This window comes from Vanessa tameamea, chromosome 13, assembly GCF_037043105.1.
Source record: "Vanessa tameamea isolate UH-Manoa-2023 chromosome 13, ilVanTame1 primary haplotype, whole genome shotgun sequence".
NCBI classification, from domain to species: domain Eukaryota; kingdom Metazoa; phylum Arthropoda; class Insecta; order Lepidoptera; family Nymphalidae; genus Vanessa; species Vanessa tameamea.
Genome location: NC_087321.1, coordinates 1,433,341 through 1,456,488, shown reverse-complemented (window position 1 = coordinate 1,456,488; position 23,148 = coordinate 1,433,341). Strand labels below are relative to the sequence as shown.

At 36.1% G+C, this 23,148-nt stretch overlaps 1 protein-coding gene across 1 annotated transcript; it reads left to right on the top strand.

Annotated features, from left to right (window-relative positions):
• Nucleotides 1-1,883: 1,883 nt before the first annotated feature.
• On the top strand, nucleotides 1,884-22,289 carry LOC113397805 (trifunctional purine biosynthetic protein adenosine-3). Its single transcript, XM_026636318.2, has 24 exons — nucleotides 1,884-2,294; nucleotides 4,736-4,983; nucleotides 5,364-5,544; nucleotides 8,567-8,780; nucleotides 11,661-11,791; nucleotides 12,217-12,340; nucleotides 12,699-12,918; nucleotides 13,642-13,858; nucleotides 14,411-14,609; nucleotides 15,171-15,378; nucleotides 16,181-16,428; nucleotides 16,723-16,866; nucleotides 17,354-17,519; nucleotides 17,804-17,888; nucleotides 18,069-18,315; nucleotides 18,395-18,510; nucleotides 18,811-18,946; nucleotides 19,214-19,392; nucleotides 19,995-20,105; nucleotides 20,439-20,582; nucleotides 20,948-21,109; nucleotides 21,197-21,330; nucleotides 21,675-21,798; nucleotides 22,084-22,289. The coding sequence occupies exons 1-24, from the start codon at nucleotides 2,124-2,126 to the stop codon at nucleotides 22,264-22,266; spliced, it is 4,092 nt and encodes a 1,363-aa protein (XP_026492103.1). The 5' UTR covers nucleotides 1,884-2,123; the 3' UTR covers nucleotides 22,267-22,289.
• Nucleotides 22,290-23,148: the final 859 nt, after the last annotated feature.

The window sequence follows — 23,148 nt, the reverse complement described above, 5'->3', positions numbered from 1 at the left end:
ATTTTCTAGTCTCTTTTGTGGTTAAAATCTTAATGAAACTATTTCAATTCAGTGATTGTGGAAACTTTACGGAAATCAATAATGTTCACTGAAGATATTTGATACATTAGCTATATATATCATTATTTTTACGACTTCTTAAAAATCATAAAATTACGATTGATTTATGTCATAATTTTTACTTAGTATTATAAAATTATGTAACAGATCTTATTTATCCCACCGCTTCTCGTAATCTCTTATACTGGAAATAAAAAAGTTTGATGATGATCGAAGAGTTTCCATTGCACAGCTACTGCACGACTACTGCATGACTACCAAGGCACGATGAAACCATTGTGCATAGGTAAATTCTAATTTTTTTTACATATATAGGTTTTCCTCGCAATATTTTTCTTCAGCAAGCTACTAAAAGCAACTAAATACAAGATTAGTTATAAAGACAAATTAAAGACTTAAAAATCCAATGGTGCTTGTTCGGATTTGAACTCGAGATCTTAGGTTCAAATCCACGTAACCAAATTGGCTGATATTATATATAAATAATATAATATCATTACATAGTATAAAACAAAGTAGCTTACCGCTGTCTGTCCGTCTGTATGCTTATCTTTAAAATTACAAAACAGTTTTTGATGCGTTTTGTTTAAATAGATATATTGATTCAAGAGGAAGGTTTATGTATAATACTTGTACAATCTAGTAGAAAATACTGATAATTTTAGAGGTTTCTAAATTGATGTCCTAAATAAACACATTTTTTGCGTTTACATTGCAAAACGCTGGCTGAACCTTACGAGAGAGATCAAAATAATGTACTACAGTATTGTACACCTTAAAAAGGTCTTCACTCTAAATAGTCCGATGGTAGGTATATGTCTATGTCTCAGGGATAACGCACAATAAGCATTTTTTATCCTTTACTTTTTACGAGAAATAATGGCTTTTTTTCGAAGCGATTTTAAACAATACAGCTTATTCCTTAGACAATACCTAATCCTTCCAAGCAGCAATAAACCTTATCCAATTAAGTACCTTAAATAAATTGTGCATTTTATATAGATTGATTTGCCCCTTACAGCATCTAATTTAAATGAATATTTTACACATTTAAATCTATATATACTATGTATTATATTATGGTGTATTTATTCAACACAACGTCGTATTAATTTTTATCATACCTTTTAAATGAATTGCCTAAAATTAGAACTAAAAAATGCTTCGTATAATAAACTTTAACAGGAGTATCATATGAAAACTGATATAAATTATTATTTGTAGGTTCGAAATATACAAAACGTCATTATATGGTATGATTGAACTCGTAAATAGATGTAGATTTCATCACTATGTACCCGAGATTGACCTCTTGTCGTTTTGCACTTACCACGTTATTACACTGATACAAGTAACGCTACAATTTCGTTTCTTTTTCATAGAGATGTAGTCATACAATCGATATATTTATGTGATATAAAATTACTAAAATTATGACGTGTTTATTACATCGATTGTCGCGAGCTTTGCTAACTAGTTCTATAATATTAACTCTATTATTTTTTAAATATAGAGCAATTAAAAAAAACACCTTTAGATATATATTGTAAATATAATACCGTAGTCTATAGTTCAAATCATAATAATGGTATTTTAACATGTGCTACTTTTATATGTTACCAATTTTTTTGAATCCTCTAAAACTTAAAGAAAGTTATAATAGCGTTAATATAAGAAGATTAAATAAATAATAAATAAACATTAAAGAAAATAAATATTTAATAATAAAAGTTGATAAATTTTATCGATATCGACAATACTAAAGAAACTACTAAAGTTCCAACCTAACGTCAAACCGAAATGTCATTTTAAAGTTTACGCGTGTTGTGAGTGGTGTTGTATTTAGTTTAAAAATATAAATACTAAGTTCTTAGAAAATTTACAGTAATTATACTAATAACAATTTCCATATATATTAGTAAAATCAAACTTATCTGATTCATTTAAAATACTTTTATATATCTCGTAAATAATAAATGATATTAACAAAACACGAGGTGTCTATATTGTAAATAAGTGTTCTTTTTTCTTTCATTTAAAATTAATTCTAATTTTTATAAGACATGTCCGAAAACGTATTGGTGATCGGGAGCGGTGGTCGGGAGCATGCTATTTGTTGGAAACTAGCTCAGTCACAGCTAGTAAAACAAATATATTGTGCGCCCGGTAGTGTCGGTATATCATCAACAAAAGACAACGTTACAAGTGTCGATTTAAATATCAAAGATTACCCTGTAAGTATATATATATATATATATTTTTTTACCAAGATGGTTGTTGTAAACATACAACATTCTTCTAATAAGAGTTTAATGTTATGAGAATTAATAATTCCAGTTTGTTTACAACTTAATTACCAATTTAGAATCTAATAAGCATTACCTTATGTAACACAAATTTTCTTCTACATTTCACTTGTTATGCTATTAAAATATCAACTATACAATTTTTTTTTCTTTAAAGTGATCAATAAAAAAATGATTACTCTAAATTTAAACTTGTTTATTCGTTATCTGGGTGAGGTTTAACAATGTCAATTTAAATGTGAATATGTGACATAAATTGACTATAAATAAATTGACTGATTAAATGCTCAACTAGTATAGATATATACCAAAAAGACACTAATTATTAAAAAAATATGTTGAATTTCTTATTTATATGGAAATCATTATAACTAAAATAAACTAATATTAAATGTATGGACTATTTATATATTATTTTAAATTGAAAAAAAAAAATGTCTGTGGGCCACGTCTTCCAAGAAGATGACAAGCTCAAAGTCCAGCAAAGATCTGCTGATGTTCAGTAAAAATATAAAATAACGCCACAATTTATAAAAATAAAATGTAAAAAAAGGCACAGGCAACTGTGTGTGCCCGTGGATGTTGTGTAGTAAATAAAAAAAAAATTAAATGTAGTTTCTAAATTTTTATATTAATATAACAATATATATATGTAATTAAAATGTGAAAATCAATAAAAAAATGTTAAATTTTTTTTGTTTTTTGTCCCAAATTTTAAAGTAAAAGTAAAATTATTTGTTGTTTGGTGTTTAATAAGGATTACTAAATTACTAGTTTACTAAAAAAATCAATAAAGAGTTTTTAATACTTTTTCTTTTTTTTTATATCGCCAAAAAGAAACTATCACAACTGGCTCATACAAGCAACTCAACAATCTAATTCTTGATAACCTTTTGCACTAAACTTTCATAGTGACTATTAGTGATTATTATGTTGCTATGTGGATTGGACATTACAATTAATGATTAAAAATTTATAACACAACAAAAATAATTGCCAAAATTCTAAATAGTTTTATTCTTAAACATAAAGAATAATAAAAAAAAAAGTTAGAAAAGATATTCTCGTGCATAATCTTTTAAAATCTTATTATTAAAAGATGTTGAATATAATTTTAACCTATACTAATATTATAAATGCAAAAGTAACTATGTATGTTTGTCTGTACCGACTATTTTATGCCTACACCTAATGACCAACCCTTAAAACATGAACAAAGCCACTGATCACAACTAACAACTAGTATTAAAACGTTTGATTTGTTTGATATTATACTCTTTGTTTGTACAGTAGCCAGGCGCTTCACAATTTTAATATGTCTAATATGTTAAAAATCACTTATTAAACTAAATAAATGTTAAAAATATCTTTCCACTTTTTTTTTCATATAGTTTCTATACAATAAGACCTTCAGAAAGTTTTGGAATGCCAATTTCCTCACAGGCCAAAGATTTAAGGGCTTAATTTTAAGTCAAGTTTAACAAAACTTAACTTTAAGGAAACGGTGAAAAATTAAATTAATTTTATTATTGACATTTTGGATATTGAGCCCAAAATTATAATTGGTATAGTATACTGGTACAGTGAAATCGCGATATTATTTGACTGATCGGCTTATTTCGGTGGCAGGTCACAGAGTCGCCTTTACAGGGTTTCAATTTATATTTTATTAGTTGCAATAGCCGAGATGGTCCAGTGGTTAGAACGCGAGCATCTTAACCGATGATTTCGAGTTCAAACCCAAGCAAGCACCACTGAATTTTCATGTGCTTACTTTGTGTTTATAATTCATCTCGTGCTCGGCGGTGAAGGAAATCATCGTGACGAAACCTGCATGTGTCTAATTTCAACGAAATTCTGCCACATGTGTATTCCACCAAAAATTGGAGCAGTGTGGTGGAATATGCTCATACCTTGTCCTCGAAGGGAGAGGAGGCCTTGGCCCAGCAGTGGGAAATTTACAGGCTGTTAATGTAGTTGCAATAAATTCTTTACTAATTCTGAATTTGAAATCGTATATGATGAATGAAAACTTATCGAAATTGTACCACAAAGAACAAAACTTTGAGCGTTTGAATGCTGAAGAATTATTTGCAGTAATTACAATTTTTTTCCTGTTATCAAAATCTACGTCAATAATCGAACAAATGTAATTTTAAAAGTAAAAATGTTACCATATAAATATATTTGGGAACATGTACATAAGTCTAATTTAATAGAAGATATAGACTTTTCGGAACTACAGCTGATAAATTTGTATAATTAGTATTGGTTATAAGAAAAAGCATTAAGAAAGTTCATGAAGTTAATTAGTTATTTATTTTGGTGCACCGAAAAACGGCCATACGTAATAGATTACTTTTTTCTAGGCTTTGGTAACTTGGTGCAAAGAAAACTCCATCGATTTAGTTGTAGTCGGACCTGAAGATCCTCTAGCAGATGGCATCGTGGATGCGTTAACACCACATGGTATCAAATGCTTCGGTCCCACGAAAGCTGGCGCTGAAATAGAAGCTAATAAGGATTGGTCCAAGAAATTCATGAGCAAATATCAGATTCCTACAGCGAAGTATCAATCCTTTAGTGAAGCGAAGCCTGCGAAGGAATTCATTAATAAGTAAGTTGTTCAACGTCAAATGATAACAGTTAATTTTAAATACATTATTATAATCAGCAATGAGTGACGTGAAGAATATTTTAGTGAATTGATAATTTCTTATTTAATTTGATTTGGGGTCATAATTTTTTTCACTATTATGTACTATATATTTACTATTTTCGTAAAAAAATGCAGGATCGACTTCGGCGATTTTGACGGCCAATTTGGCCATTTCAAAATACCAACTTCCAACAATTGATAAACGCAATGTCAATGGAAATTTAATGATATACACAAATTAAATACAATATATTACTGAGAATATTAATATTTAAGACTTTTGTATTCTGTTCTGTCTTCTAAGTCGCAAAACATAATTTTCTATTTTTTTATTTTAGTGCAAAATTCCCAGCTCTAGTAGTAAAGGCTTCAGGTCTAGCAGCTGGCAAAGGTGTAGTAGTAGCTTCCACCAAGGAAGAAGCATGCAATGCGGTCGATGAAATACTGACCGAAGCGAAATATGGCACAGCGGGTCAGACCGTGGTCATTGAAGAACTGCTGGAAGGTGAAGAAGTGTCGGTAAGTGTGTAGGATGTAGATCAAGAAGAGAGAAGGCCTTTGCCCACTTGTGGGACATTTGCTGCCTGTTACTTTAATGATGCTCATTGATCATGGGGCTTAGATTAATTGAAGTTAATTAACTTTATACGAACTCGATAGCGTTCGCAACTATGGACAGAGCCGTCTCAAGCTATGCTGGGGACCTTGGGCACCCATGAATTTGGGGCCCTTTTGCTAGATATTTTTTGGTTTAATTTGGTAAATTGTTGGTTCTTCGGGGCCCTCTCAAGATGGGGGCCTTGGGCACGTGCCCCATGTGCCCTATAGTAAAGGCGGTAATGGCTATGGATATAAAAAAAAAAAAAAAATTTTAAAGTTTTCTAACAAAATAATACAACGAAATTTACATGTTAGATACATATTGTATGTGTTGCTAAATCTTTTTATCTATATTAATATTAAAGTAACTCCGTCTGTCTATTACGCTTTCACGGACAAACCGAATTTGAAGAAGCTGGAACCTCAAGGTAGGACATAGACATACATTTCTATGCTTCAACGCTACGACCGAACTATCGGTCATAGCCGCGGGCAAAAAAATGTATTTTATATATTTATCTCTCCGCGGGAGTCCAACGCGCACTTGACCGGTTTTTTTATTGATATCAAATTACTAAACAAATGTTGTTTATTGCTACATACATGCGGCACCGTCATGGACTCGATTTACGTAATTCATAACTAGGCGTAACGTTTTACGTTAATGTTATAAAAATTGACAGCACGATAGCCGGGGTCGTGTCAATAGCAAAGCTCATTGAACGATGGGGAGACAAGATAAACTTAAATTAAACTAAATTGTAATCACTTAAAGAAATGTCCAAATATATAGAAATAAAAGAAAGACAATCTTAAAAAAAAGTTAAATTTGTATTTTTTTTTTAATTAACTTGTTTTCATGTAATTGCAATTTCTAATACAATGTTTATGTATATACATAGTTTGTGAGTTTAAAAAAGAACCATCGCTTTCTGAGTTTCGTTGCTTTGTCCGGATATACGTACGGATGCAACCGTAAAATCATTTTATGGTATCCTTAATTTATAAAGATCATGGGTTTTTGAGACCATTATATAGCAAATATTATATGATATAATTAATAGACTATTTGACAATGCGAAAAATAAAGTGTCAATTATTGTAATCAGTATATACCATGAGCTTAAAAATGGTTATTTATTAACGAAAGTTGAAAATAATAATTAATTTATTCAAAAATGTGCCACAGATTACAATACAGGCAAGTGACGTCACCGACCCCATTGCAGCGCCATATTGTCAAAGTAGCGTTTTCGCGCGCTATTTAAATATGGAATTTTTAATTTGATTTTATTTTTCAGCAAATATGTATTAGAATTAAAAAAAACAACTTTTACTGGGTTCCTTGACCTCTACTAAATAATATAAATTAGATTTTAAAAACCAGTCAAATAGCCTATTGTATGATGTATAATCAATAATAATAATAATAATCAAATCAAGTGTCTAGTGTGTTTAAGAAAACAGTATTATATACATGAGCTTGATATTATATGAGGGCTTTATCACACTTAACAAATTTAGTTTTTTTTTTAATTTTCATTCAGTGTATTAACAATCCTAGACATAGACTAATTCAGTTTAAAAAGGCCTTTATTTAACGAGCTGATAATGAATTTATCAGGGTTGCGTTGAGATAATATCTACCAATTATCACGCAGGTCATTGCGTTTGAATAAAGGTTATCAAAGAAAAGTCTTGTACATACTGTAAACTGAATTGATTAAACAAATAATATACACGTCATTGACATCAACTTTACATTTTCTTTGTTCCTTTTATTTTAATTATTGACAATGTTACACCATCGACTGATCACTAAGCGCTTTAAATGAATATCTTATGTGGGTAACAATCAAAGTGATACGCCTTTAAAGGAACATTTCTTAGTGTAATGTTCTAAATTACCTTTTAAACGCTAGTAAAATCAAACGTTTATTTTTTACCATAAGTAATGAAACAAGAGGGGGATTTTGGTTGATGTTATGCAATATAAATATTTCTTTAACTGATAATAACGTTCTTAAGGCATTACTATAGAATCAAAGCTTTAGGCTAACAGTCATTGATAGTGTTTGATTGATATATTCTGGATATTTTCATGGTGTCATGTATTATGGAATATTACTTTAGTAATACATGGGTAGTATACTCATCATAACTGTTAGGTACTATTTACAATATCAGAGTTCGAAATACCCTTCGGTGGATTTTAAGCATTGTTGGTATATTTACGTATATATACAATCCTAGCTGAATCTGCGGCTGTACCCGCACGAAATTTATAAAACACAAACTCTCAACCCTCGTTTTACCCCCTTAGTTTCGTAGTTTCGTAATCCGTCTACTACTACTACTAGTTTGTAGGTGTTATATTTTCTGAGATTTCGTGAATAATCGGTGAGCGGTATTTCGCTTATATATTATATATTGTACTCTATATATACTTTACTTTTTACAACAATATCATTATGTATATCTATTATAAAGTTCTTTATTTAAAAAAAAACAATGGCAAACATTGTAAGAACATTAGACGAAATGTAAAACTGTAACATCAATGGGTCTATTACGTTTAGAGCATAGCAACTGTTGCTATCAAATATTTGTTGCGGATTGATATCAAATCAAATCAAAATATTATAAATCAGTATTATGGACCTATGCAGTAGTATTATACTCCATAATACTGAGTTATCGACTGCAACATTTATCAATGCACTACTATAGTTTTGGAGCTAAGAATTTAGGAACCAATCGGATGATTTTTTTAAATAAGTAATAAATAGCTACTTAAACATATTAATAATTAAACATTATGTTAATGCCCCAATGCTTGTCATAGAACTCCTCATTTTATACTGTTTTTGTAGATTAAGTCACTATTTTTGTGTGATGTTCTATGCTAATAAGCTATTTAAATTTATTCATTTCCAATTAGGTACTGGCCTTCACTGATGGTGAAACCGTATCAATGATGCCACCAGCACAAGATCACAAACGCATTGGTGATGGGGACACTGGACCCAATACTGGGGGTATGGGAGCTTACTCCCCCTGTCCTCTGATCACGCCAGAACAGCTAGCTGATGTTAAGGATCAAGTATTGCAACGCGCTGTTGACGGCTTAAAAGCTGAGGGCATCAAATATGTTGGTGAGTTCAAAGTAATACTTACGAACTTTTAATAATACTTTAAACGCTCGGTATTTTTGCGATATAACATTTAATGAACACACGCATCAAAATATCTTAGCGATACATATTTTTACAGAATGGAAAGGCAGATGTTACCATTAAACTAATATACATAAAAATTGTGAAAATTATTGATTTAGGGAATTCGTTGCAATCTCTTATCTGAAGTCCAAAGATATTCGTAAGTGTCTGATGGTGACGTAGCAAGGGTTATCATCGAGAAAATATTCCATTGTTTTCGTAAAAAAATCGTAACAATATCTGCAAAATTTTAATCTGACTTTAATCAGCGTCTCAAAACAGAAAGTTTTGAATCGACATTTACGTTTCTATATAAATCGGGATGTAAACTGTTTGTTCGGTATCAAAAGCAATTAAAACAGACGTATTTATTACATAGTCATATATGCAAGATCTAGATCTGTTTTGAAACATTAACTATCATGGCGGCACGAGATAGCAATTAAACTTTAGTTATCGAAGGTGACAGACTAACTCAATTTTTAAGTCGTTTTCCCGCCTGTATCTGTGTGACATGTGCCTGTCATAAATAACTAGAAATTATTGTTTATCATAAATAAACTGTATAATGTATCTGTGTTAATTATATTGTTATCTTTGATTTAGTGTTTAAAGTTAATTAATGCAATGATTTTTGCATTATAAATAACTTGATTCTGCCCTCAGCTTCTTTCACTTGTGAGGGGTCGAGTTCTCGATATCCTACTTCCTTTATTGTAAATTGATCGGTTGCGTACTTAACAGATGAAAGCGTTACAAATAAAGAAACATAATTTAGTTTTACAATAATTAGTTTAGTTTTAAAATAACTTTAACTTTTGGATGCGTCGTTGGTATTCTTGTCTTGGGTCATTATTTATATGTATAAACAAAAAACCAAATACTAGTCGTTTTATTAATTTAAATTAGTGTATACTTTTTAAAATCATTTATGTCAATCATTCATATTTTAGTAAGTGTACACTGTAAAAAAAAATGATTTAAATATATAAAACTTATTTGGTTAAAAATATTATAAAATGGCAACACATTTAAAAAAAAAATTCAATGATTTGATTTTAAGTCGCAAATATTCTAATCTTGTTTGTTATCAATATAGATGCTGTGTAAATATTTACTCCAAATACAATGATTATACTACGCCTTTGATCGTCTCTTGACCTATCTGATTAATTATTAATATTGTTTTAAGTTTATATTTACATAGAAAACTAGCAAACTATACATTCATATATATATTCATATATATTCATATATCATTTATATATATTCATATATATATAAATGAGATTAGTTGTATTATATCTGGCATTATACAATAAATATCATAGAATATTTGATAAATTTATTACAGTGTTACCTGTCGAATTCAGGGCAATGCTCTTTAAATTGTGATAAGGGCATGATGCTCTTTAAAATATGTTATATAGCGAAGTTTTTTCAAAATTCAAAATTATTTGTGCTAAAATTTGGAACGAATACTTTAATGAGAGATCGCTTGATAAGGGAATTTGGTATAGGACAATTCAATCCGAGCCTCCTAGGATACCGTGGTTTATAAATAGTAATATTAATAGAGGTAAGTTAGTTATAGCATTCACACTCAGATCTGGACACATTTCACTAGACAAATTTAAGTATCTAATGAGGAAAACTGACACTCCCAACTGTGAAGTATGTGGTGTATTAGAAGATGTCTCACAATTGTTATTGGCATGTAAACCACAGTTTGAGAGAAACACTAAAATATGAACTAAATTTAAATTCGTTTAATATTGGTGCTTTTAATTCTATCCATAGTAACCCTACGAGTATTTCAGCAATTAAAATTTATGAATTTGTTAGTGATTCTCTCAAACTGATTTAGTCATATTTTTTTAACTAATTTTGATTAAATTTAGCGTTTAACGATGGGGCCGACATACAGGCTACCTATAAAGGCCCCTTAAAAATACTAGAATATATATATGTATATATAGTATATATATATGTTATAGTGATCATAAATTGATCATCTAATACCATCAGAAAAACGAATAAAGTTAACCACGACATATATTGGTACATATAATAACTAAATAAATGTTTAAAAATGGTACATCTATTAAGTAAAGGTTATTTTGTTAAATGAAAATCATGTGGATAATTTTTTATCAGTATTATAATTTCTACACATTAGTAATAGCTGATAAAGCTAAATTTAACTTTTTAATTGCTAACATTAATCTCGAGCTAGTTACATCAAATTTCATACATTTTATACAAGATATTGATAACCAGAGTTGTAATTAAGAGACTGATAAATTATGATAGTGGACGAAAAACAAATTCTGTCAACTAAATTAAAGGATTCCACTTAAAATAATTCTTTTGTATATGTTTTTAAAGTCGTTATTTGCTTGAACGATTTATAAATGAGTAATGTGCGAAAAAGTTGCGTCCAACTTGTTTTCTTAAATAAATTGTTGATGTAAGTAAACAGATACGCAAATAATACTGTTACAATGTCAAGGTCCACTGTGTTTCGGAGTATGGAATAAATGTTTTTTTATTTTAAGCGTCATGATTATTATTATTCTGTGGTACTTTTAAAGGTATTCTATTACATTAAGATATCACTCTATATATATATATTTATACTTATGAACTATCGGCAAATGGGCAAAATGTTAACCGTTATTAATTTTTTTTTAACAAATAATAAGCATTATGCAATTTTTGCAAAATAAATTATATTGAACCTGTCCGTCCGTTGAGTCCGAGAAGTATCAATTATAATAACAAACAATGGTCAAATTTCTTAAAATCATTTTGTAGGTGTGCTGTACGCTGGCATGATGGTGACCAAAGCCGGGCCCATGACCCTCGAGTTCAATTGCCGTTTTGGAGACCCCGAGACACAAGTATTGATGATGCTCTTGGAAACAGATCTGTATCGTATTATGAAGGTGAGCTTCATAAAAATTAAATCCATATCATAACATACAATCAAATTGAAATTATAAATAAAATATACCTAATATTATTATGATTTATTTATATTTTTTTGTGAGCCGAGATGGCCCAGTGGTTAGAACGCGTGCATCTTAACCGATGATTTCGGGTTCAAACCCAGGCAAACACCACTGAATTTTCATGTGCTTAATTTGTGTTTATAATTCATCTCGTGCTCGGCGGTGAAGGGAAACATCGTGAGGAAACCTGCATGTGTCTAATTTTAACGAAATTCTGCCACATGTGTATTCCACCAACCCGCATTGGAGCAGCGTGGTGGAATATGCTCCATACCTTCTCCTCAACGGGAGAGGAGGCCTTAGCCCAGCAGTGGGAAATTTACAGGCTGATTATGTATATGTTATATTTTTTTACATAGGCCTGTGTTACCGGTACTCTGAAAGAAGTACCTGTTAAGTGGAACACTAGTACCTCAGTCGTTGGTGTCGTCATCGCTTCCAAAGGATACCCTGAAACGTCGACGAAGGGCTGCGTCATAAGCGGTGAGTTAGATATAAAAATATAAAAAGTAAATTCGTATAACTTTGATCGATAAAACTATTATACAATACAAGAATATATAGACGACATATCTTTGCCCGCGGTTGCGCTCGAGTGTGCGGCAGGGCGGGTGTCGAGGAGCGGGTGTCAATTTATGAATTCCAAATTTTATCGAAATCCGTTCAGGATAACCTTCCGTCCATCCTTACAAATGTTTATAATATATGAAAAAGAGTATGTACTGAAATTTTCGTCGGTTGCTCCCGGTAAAATGTACACTGTCCGTTCCGAACCGGTGGGAGCTCAGCGCGCAATGAAACCCACGGGCTCACTGGAATAACCGCGCGGCGGTCGGCACAGGGCTGTCGCAGGTGCCGAAGGAGGGCGTGGTGGTGTTCCACAGCGGCGTGGCGCGCGGCGCCAACGGCTCGCTGGTGACGGCGGGCGGGCGCGTGCTGCTGGTGGCGGCGCGCACCAACTCGCTGCGCAACGCGGCCACGCTGGCCACCAACGTGGCCGCCGGCATCGACTTCCCCGGCGCGCAGTTCCGCAAGGACATCGCCCGCAGGGCCTTCTCCAAGTGAGTGCGCCGCGTTTGGCGTTTCGCATGCGGATAAAATAATACTACATTATATATTTCATTATTTATTGGTTTGAACGTCACTTTACTTTCGATGGGATATACCGTGTTTTTTTTTAAATACAATTTTGGAATATATGCTTGTGACGCCGCATGTTTTTTTGTTTTGTTCTGTTTCCGTTTGCACGCTCATGTCTGTCGATTTGTTTCAGTTCTGACTGAAGAACGAATGAATGAGTTATGCACGATACTCGCATTTTTTACATTAATATTGTTTGCGTTATCTTTCATTATCTGTATCAGTTCATTTTATTGCAATAAATATGCAATTCTCACATTTTTTTTTATTTCATTCCTTTCCTGTGGGTTTAGTAATAAAAATATTGGTCTAATTAATATCTAGAATTCTTATTTGTAATCTCTAATTTATTTTAAACTGAGAAATGTAAATTATTAAGAAAGAATAGTAAACAGTAACTAATATTAATACAATTAGATTATATCTAAAATAAAAATAAAAAAAGTTTGGTCTCACAATTTAAAGAACATTTTATATAAAACATACGTCCAATAAAAATGCTAACTGTATACAGCGAGTCTGATCATCACACATATCACATCAATAACCATTGAAATATAAATTAATTTTGACGTCATCGACAACATTTCTTATAGAATATTCCCTATAAGACCATATCAATGAAATACGTCATAAATTTCCAGGGTCAATGGTCTCTCATACCTCGAAAGTGGAGTAGATATCGACGCAGCTGCAAACTTGATCCGTCTCATCGAGCCGCTGGCGACTGGCACTCACCGGCCAGGAGTGCTCGGCCGGCTGGGTTGCTACAGTGGACTGTTCCAGCTCTCCGCTATGGACCCTAGCTTGAAGGACCCCGTTTTAGTTCAAGGGACAGATGGAGTCGGAACTAAGCTTAAGGTTAGTTCTGTAATCAGTGTCACATGAAATTATTATTAATTTAAACTAAAGAGGTACATCGGTGTCACAAATACTACAAATACTTCTACGTCTTCTGTTAGGGGAAGGCTTGAGGCATCACCTACACATTGCAATAGTGGATTAAGAAATGTGGAAACCAGTTACAAAAACAGAGTCCACTTAATATTTTGTATAAATGGAAAAACCTATATCCAACATATATATAATCACTACAGCTAACATCTATGTAATTTATTCGGTGGAAAGAAGTAAAAACTTCCATGCATGAGACGTAACATACATATATAATTGTATTTAACTAACGTGACTGTATTTTTATATGTTGAAAAAGAGTAACTACTGAGTTTCTTGCCGGTTCTTCTCGGTAGAATCTACATTACGAACCGATGGTAGCTTTACTTTAAATAGTTTGTTAAATGACGATTCAAAAGTGCTTGTAAAAGCCTACTTGAATAAAGTATATTTTGATTTGATTGGTTATAAGCTTTTGGTACTAAAGTATTTATATTTTTATTGACGTTTGTTGCACAGGTGGCAGAGATTATGCAGAAGTACGACACCATAGGTCAGGACCTGGTGGCCATGTGCGTGAACGACATCCTGTGCGCCGGAGCGGAGCCCTTCGCCTTCCTCGACTACCTGGCGTGCGGGAGACTGCAGCTCACTGTGTCCGCCACCATCGTCAAGGGTATCGCCGACGCTTGCAGCCTGGCGGGCTGCGCTCTACTCGGTTAGTATCGGATACTGATTATAGAACGAGTCACAAGTTCGACTGATCCTGTAAATTATTCGTATGTCTATCTGTATAGACTATTCCAATCGATGTAGGAATATAGATAAATAAACCTTAAATTTACCTTTGTGCACTATTAAGAGTTTACGATTAATATGTCTTTATTTAAAATACAACACAATTACACTTAACTACTTATATCCACTTTATTTTACTTCCAAAATTCCGATAACAGTTTCGTCGACGTTCAAAACGCCACTTTTTCCCAAATCCATAGTGAATATCATAGATTAATCAAGCTCTCGACCAATGATATCGCGTAAATTCGCTGTCAAATGTTGTTTGTTTGTCTTTTCTCCTCTTATTGTTCGAATAGAGCACGTTAATTGTTCTGCCAATAGTTTCTTCATGTCGTAGTTCTTGGCGCCAATGGGGCCAAATTAAATTTTCGAGTAATTCTTAGATAAGAATTGAATTTGTTTTTATCCATGTTTGAGTTTAAGTCTAAACGGACGTGTCCGTCCGAAATCGGTAAGAGACCGTCCCCGCGGGTTCCAGGCGGCGAGACGGCGGAGATGCCGTCCATGTACGACGTGGGCAAGTACGACCTGGCGGGCTTCGCGGTGGGCGTGGTGGACAACCTGAAGCAGCTGCCGCGCAGCAAGCACATCCGCGCCGGCGACGCCGTGCTGGCGCTGGCCGCGTCCGGCGCGCACAGCAACGGGTACAGCCTCGTGCAGAAGATCATGGCCGAGACGGGCCACAGGTAGCTGCCCGACTCCTTTTATTTTATCCAGAAACTGGCGTTATCTTATAGCGGACCGATGTGATATTTTGTTTGTTTTTTTTTAAAGAATTGTAATAATGTCCCACAAAATAAGCTTGTATTAGGAGTGTGGACGACCATAGTCAAAGAGAATTTTAACATCGCTGGCAATTATTATATCGCCGCTTACATTGGTAAAACAGTTTTTTGTTAAACGCATATGTCATTAAAGTCGCACTATTGCAAATTTATGCATGTAGCCACACAACATTCTCTTTAAATCTAATTCCTATCAAATCGAGATACCTGAAGTCTAAATCTGAATAATAACCGCCAACTGCTTACAATCTCTTAAGTAAATGGTGCTAGCATTCCTCACTACCACCTCGTGATATATATTGATCTAAGTTATCAATAATGTACGCGCAAGAGCTAAGTGGACTGTATTAAGATGAATAGAAAGGGGGGGGGGGAGCTTGAGAACTCGATATCCGGTTTTTACTCTCGAATCAACACATGGAAGCGCTCCTTTGGTCTGCACACACTTGAAAAACACGTGCTAAGGGACGGGTGATATTGTTTGTAGGTTAGGAGAACGAGAATCTTTCGTCATTTGCCTAAATCATACTATGGGCAATTATTAATGTTTCAATATTAGCCTACATACTACTCGGTCTAGTGTGAGAGCACTCTACAGGCATGGAAGTGCATTAAAGAGACAGAAATAGCTACTTTCGCAGTTGTAATATTAGTATGGACAATATATAACAGTATTTTGACAGTTTATCTATTATTATTTTAGCTTCCACGAAAAGGCTCCCTTCAGTACGACGAACAAGTCGTTCGGTGAAGAGTTTCTCGAGCCAACTGCTATTTACGTAAAAGCATTGCTGCCGGCCATTAAGAAAGACCTCATCAAGGGTTTGGCGCATATCACCGGTGGGGGAATATTGGAAAACATACCGAGAATTTTACCGCCCGGTATCAAAGTTAAATTGGACGCTACGAAGTTTGACATAAAACCCATTTTTGGATGGCTCCAAGCTAAAGGTACGTGTTTTAAAATATTTCGGTTGGATGTAAATACATATTTTTCTATTTTTAAAAGGTACAATTATTTTTTTTCTCTTGTAATAATAAAATTGATGGTACTAATACTGACTTTTCCACCTCGGATAAATAAATAACAATATACATATATGTATATGTCTAGACTATATATGTTCTCACTCCTGTTTTTATACATATAAGAGCCCCCACATGCGCGTGCGTATTATGACGTATACGCGTGTGTGCACGCGTTGTGTAACCTGATGTATGGCTACAGTGGTGTGTGTGTGTCAGGTCGCGTGTCGGACTTCGAGATGCTGCGTACATTCAACTGCGGAGTGGGGATGGTGGTGATCGCGGAGCCGCTCTACGTGCCGGAGCTACTGGCGGGGGGACAGTTGAGGGTTGTCGGCACGGTGCAGAACATGGGACGGGAAGGTAAAAGCAAAATCAGTAAATTAACAGATTTTCACGGAGTTAATTTGACAACCAAATTTAAGTGAATAATTTCCCCGTATAATCATATAATTGTCAAAAATCTACTTCGTTCAGACTTATATTCGATACACTTCAAGACACTATTTCTGTCTAACATGAGAAGAATTAAGTCTGCTTATATAATACCATATTAATACAACTCTATTTAAATGGAGGGGCGTCAATTTTTCTTTTGTAGAAAAAGTGGCCTGTTGTTAAGTAGTCACCACCACAGACTTTGCAACTGTGAGGAATATTGATTATCTTTTACATCGCTAAAGAGCCACCAATTTGGAAACGAAGATGTTATATGCCTTGTTCCTGTAGTAATACACAACAATAGTAAGCATTCCTGTTTGAATAGAATTTATGAGTGGGGGGTACGTACCAGGCGAACTGGTACAAAGAACTATCCTTAATACTTTTAACATATTACCAATCTCCACAGGTGGTCACCAAGTGATCGTGGACAACTTTAAGCAGGCCATGGAACCGTTAATTGCTCCGTACTTGGCGGACAAGGCAATTCCACACAAGCCTCTCTCGTACAAGGACAGTGGAGTCGATATCGAAGCTGGGGACTCCTTGGTGTCCTTGATCAAACCTCTGGCTAGGTGAGTGGTCGAACATTCATTGATAATCAAATTTTAAAAAAAGAATGTCAAGTTTAATTTAAAAAATAAGGCATAGAATAATAAAGATATGGGGTAGGGGTTAAGAATACTCTCATACGAAAGCGCCCGGAGAGGATCTTGTTGAAATTCTGTTGTCGTATGTTCGTTCTAAAAATATAAACAGAAATTTCAAATACAGTTTTGTAGTATTGTCTATATCCTATAAAAACGACTACACAAATATTTAAATATTATTCCTTGCAATTCCTGCCCTTTGCTTTCAGATCAACATCGCGTTCAGGGGTGCTGGGCGGTCTCGGTGGTTTCGGAGGTTGCTTCCAACTAAAAGCCGTCGAACAAGATTATAAGGTACGATCTTATACATTATTACTATTTTAACATGAGCCATTCATAGACTAATTAAGTCACCAGAGAAAACAACTTTAAACGATATAAGTTTGACAACCGCACTGAAATCGAAATATATATTAAAAGAGTATATATGTAAATGAAAGAAATCTGATTTGAGTATCGTCGCGTCGCCCGCAGGACCCCGTGCTGGTGCTGGCGGCGGACGGCGTGGGCACGAAGCTGAAGGTGGCGCAGCGAATCAACAAGCACGACACCATCGGCGTGGACCTGGTGGCCATGTGCGTCAACGACATTCTGTGCAACGGCGCCGCGCCGCTCACGTTCCTGGACTACTTCGCGTGCGGCGCGCTGGACGTGACCGTCGCCAAGAGCGTGGTGGCCGGCGTGGCCGAGGGCTGCCGCCAGGCCTCCGCCGCGCTCATCGGTGCGTGCCCCGCCGTCCGCCCGGCCTGAGCCTGCCTGCCTCTGAGCCTGCAGCCGCTAACCCCCCCCCCTGCCCGCAGGCGGCGAGACGGCGGAGATGCCGGGCATGTACGCGGCCGGCGCCTACGACATCGCGGGCTTCGCGCTGGGCGCCGTGGAGCGCGAGCACGTGCTGCCGCGCATCAACCACGTCTCGGTGAGCGAGGCCTCCGACACTCTCGTGTCTGTACTACTTTAGGGGTCACACTTCATTGGTGACCGAATGCAATCGTAACGAGGTACAAACAGTATTATAGAATATTGGACTATAAAGTCTATGTTTAAAATTACGTATTTTACGTGCGACCCCGTCTGAGAAGGTTACAGGAAATTATATAAGTAGTGTTGTGACAAACAATAATTTATACAAGGTAGACTACATCCACCTTTATGAAAATAATGAAAACACGTATGTTGTAAAATAACTCGTAATAACATATATTTTAATCAAATAAAGGTCGGAGACATTGTAATCGGTCTGTCGTCCAACGGCGTGCACAGCAACGGATTCAGTCTCATACACAGCCTGATGCAAAAGTCCGGTCTCACGCTGGAGGACAAAGCGCCATTCAGTGTAGAGGGACTCACTTTGGGTAAGTTTTTGGTATAGTTTATTAGGTATCGAGTACATCAAACAGCTTCAAATTAACAAGTAAATTATTGAGGCGTGACGATTGTATTCAGACTTTATCTGAACTGTACGTTGAAACTATGGGGTATGTGGGTAAAGTGGTCACCACCCAGCGTAGACATTAAATCCCAAGTGAGGTGTAACGTTAACAAAAATACGGATAAATTGTCAATAAAGCAATCGGTTCAATTTCGTTCGGGGTCTCGATAAGTAAAAAACGTCGTTCCAGGCGAGGAGTTAATAAAGCCGACCCGCATCTACGTGAAGAGCGTGCTGCCGGCCCTGCAGCGCGGCGTGGTGAAGGCCGTGGCGCACATCACGGGCGGGGGGCTGCTGGAGAACATCCCGCGCGTCATCCCCGACAACGTGCGCGCGCGCCTCAACGCGCACTGGTGGAACGTGCACCCCGTGAGTGCGCCCCGAGCCTCTACTGGAGGAAGTCCATCGAATTCTATTTTTTCGTGTTCATCTTTTAATTGCGTTTCTGTATGAGTCGTCTTCGTATCTCACGCGGGAAAATTTTACAACCTCCTAGAAGGTGATACTAATAACTAAATATTGATACGCCATTTTGATACGTATATCTTATAAATTTTATAATTACTAAAGTCAATGTCGAATGTCACTTTCTGACATTTCACTCCCTAATCTGCGGAATTTCAAATTTCTTCTTACCGAATAGCTCTACTGTAGGTAGATCTGATTAATACTCTTCCACACTGTTGGATCGCCATCAAAGTCATAACATACATTTATGTATTTTTATATGTACCGAATTGTAATTAAAAATCGTCGTTACACGCACTGCCGCACATCAATTTCTATTGGTAAAGAAATTGATGACATATCGGACATTGGGCCGTTTCTTTTTAAAAAGTTATTGCAACGCGTGTAGAGCAGTAATTCGTTCTCTATAAAACGGCTTATGGTATATTTGAATTCTCCTAATATGTACTCCAAAGTACATACTTAAATGTATGGATTTTTTTATAGCTAATCTTTCATTCAAGGTGTTCGCTTGGATAGCCGACACGGGGGCGGTGAAGGACGATGAGATGCTTCGTACATTCAATTGCGGTATCGGGATGGTGTTGATCGTGTCGCCGGAGAACCAAGCTGAGGTAAGATAGTCGACTTTACCATCGATATTATTATTATTATAGTCCATGATTTTAATTTTTTTTTTGTGTAGTACCTTACTTTTTTTAAGTTTATCACGCTAATTGAATTTAAGTTACTTTAAACGTGTTCTATTATAAAGTACTAGCTGAACTAGTGCGGCTTTACCGCACACAAACCGGCCGCCCATTTTATACCTTCGGGGCTTTGAGTCCCAGGCTTGAACTATCTCCATATCCACCTAAATCGCTTCAGATATTTAAGCGCGACGAGGTAACAGAGTTACTTTCGTATTTACGACATTACCGTAGACAGTAACGAGGATCCTCTCCCAGGTGATGAACATAACGCGCTCGCACGGCGCGCTGGTGATCGGCTCGCTGCAGGCGCGCCCGCCCGGCGGCGCGCGCGTGCTCGTCGACAACTTCGCGTCCGCGCTCGACTTCACGCGCCGCATGCCCCTGCTGCCCATGAGGAAGGTCAGCCCCGCCCGTTGAGACTCCGTTTACTCGGCACTGGGTACCGCCCACGCATTATATATTCTGCCCAACACGGGCGACGTTACGTCAGTTCTCAGTGTCGGTGGACCGTTGGCGATGGAATGGTTACTTTTTTTAAGTCGCCATAGTCTACGGGCAGTCGTGGCCCATTTGACCGTCCGCCTACCTACGCCTTTAAAAAACAGACACATGCGTGTACACACACGAACGCACCTGAGATGTATTATTTAAAATATTAAGTTTTTGTTGCAAACTCATCCTTCACATGAAAACGGCTACTATTACTACTCACGCTTGGCCCTCGAGGTGTCTGCGAGTGTAGACCAATGTACCCATTTTATCAGGTGGCGGTGCTGGTGTCGGGCACGGGCAGCAACCTGCAGGCGCTGCTGGACAGCACGCGCGAGCCGGCGCAGTGCATGTGCGCGGAGGTGGCGCTCGTCGTCAGCAACAAGGCGGACGCGCCCGCGCTGCAACGCGCGCAGCGGGCCGGCGTGCCCGCGCTGGTGACGATATTTCTGCTCTACCGGAAGCTACTACATAATATGCTTCATATTTATCTGATTTCTAAGTTACCCTGTGCCTCGTTTCAGGTGCTCAACCACAAGGACTACGAATCTCGCGAGGAGTTCGACCGCGCGGTCACCGCCGCGCTCGAGCAGCACAAGATCGATATCGTGTGCCTCGCCGGCTTCATGAGGATACTCTCCGCTGAGTTTGTACAGAAGTGGGTATCTCTTCACAGAAACAGTAATTAAAATTAAATTAAATACAACATAGATGGATATTATCTATGCTCTCGGCGAATAACGAAAATAAAATTGGGATGGTAATTCAATATTTTTTTCTAATTTGTGACAACGTAAATTAGGTATCAGTTTTGGAAATTTCAATAATATATGACATCATATTTAAAACTATTTTACCAAGTTATTGCTCAATCACAGTTGCCGAACTATCAAATAACAACTGTAGTTCGGTTTAATTCCATAATAGCTGCGTTTGACAAATGTCAACTAAAGTTTACAGGTGTAAAAAACCTTTGGTTTAAAATAACGTTTTGCTTCTCAGGTGGAAGGGGCGTCTTATTAACATTCACCCGTCTCTGCTGCCGAGACATCCGGGCCTCCACGCGCAGCGACAGTGCCTGCAGGCCGGCGACCGGGAGTCCGGTTGTACCGTGCACTTCGTCGATGTAAGCCTCCCATTAATTTATGTCAGATTCCTATCGAAAGTTAAAGCATATAAAACAGCAATAACTACTGTTAAAAATTTATTGCAAATACATATCAGTGGCGCAGTTATAGAAAATTATGGTCACACGTAGGTATAGGAAATCGTAATCATATATTTAAAATAAAATATTCAATATAAAGTAGACAATATACCACAATGTACAATGTGACATTTTGACCTAAGGTTGTCGTCATAAAAGAGTCAGTTAGGTTTCGTTATTGATATATATTCATCGGCACGACAGGAGGGCATGGACACGGGGCCCGTCGTAGTGCAGGAGCGCGTGCCCGTGCTGGAGAACGACACGGAGCAGTCGCTGAGCGCGCGCATCCTGGAGGCGGAGCACCGCGCCTACCCGCGCGCGCTGCGCCTCGTCGCCACGGGCCGCGTGCGCCTCGCCGCGCACGGCCTCATCTGGCACACCTAGGCCGACGCAGGCCGACGCAGGCCGACGCACCGACAGCGCTGCTCAACAGACGGCCTCAGGCAAAGTGCATTCGATAATTGTTAACGCGATTTCTACAAATTTCATTGTAAATGTAATTTTTGTTCCTACTCCTAGCACAAGCTTTACACCTAAATTGAATTTAACCATAACATGCAATTGCTCTTTAAAAAAAAAAGTAGTTCCCTAGCATTTTGTACAAATACATCTGAAAACTGTAGGAAATGACTTATATTTTTTTTTTCTTATATAACTAATTGTATACGTCATGTTCCATTCGTCAAGCTTGGCTATATGGCATATCGCAAAAGGGGTTAAAGATTCATATATTTATTGCTGAGAAATTCATTAATCGATTCAGAACTTTGTCTAGGCCTACTGACTACTGTTTGCTAAACGGAAAACTGAAGATAAAAAGTCAAATCCTTGTTCGCAACTAGACTGAATATACCATATTACAAAATATAATTTCGCTTAATAAATATTTTAAAAATGTTTAATTTTAGCGCCGGATCTAACATTCCTATCGCTTATTTGATAATTATAAGATGGCGCTGATTTTGTGAGATGCATCATACTATCATATCTAGTTAGCTTTTTTAAGTGCCTTGAGATTGTGCATATTAATTGAAACTTTGGTGCCATTACATTTTCATTTAAATAGGTCTATAAACTCTGTAATATGTCATGATGAAGAGTTCTTATGTGGTGTATATAATAATAAAATATATTAAAATTAAATTTTAAATACAAGTTAGGTATATTTTTTTGTGTCTATTACAATAGACAGCAAAATGTAACGCATTTACGAGTTTGATACAAAATATAATAAATAATAATAATTTTTTAAATTAAATTAAGTTC

Coding starts and splice junctions, on each gene's coding strand:
- LOC113397805 (XM_026636318.2), top strand. CDS start 2,124: ATGTCCGAAAACGTATTGGTGATCGGGAGCGGTGGTCGGGAGCATGCT. Junction 14,610..15,170: donor GGCGGGCTGCGCTCTACTCG/GTTAGTATCGGA, acceptor CGCGGGTTCCAG/GCGGCGAGACGGCGGAGATG. Junction 21,110..21,196: donor GGGCCGGCGTGCCCGCGCTG/GTGACGATATTT, acceptor GCCTCGTTTCAG/GTGCTCAACCACAAGGACTA.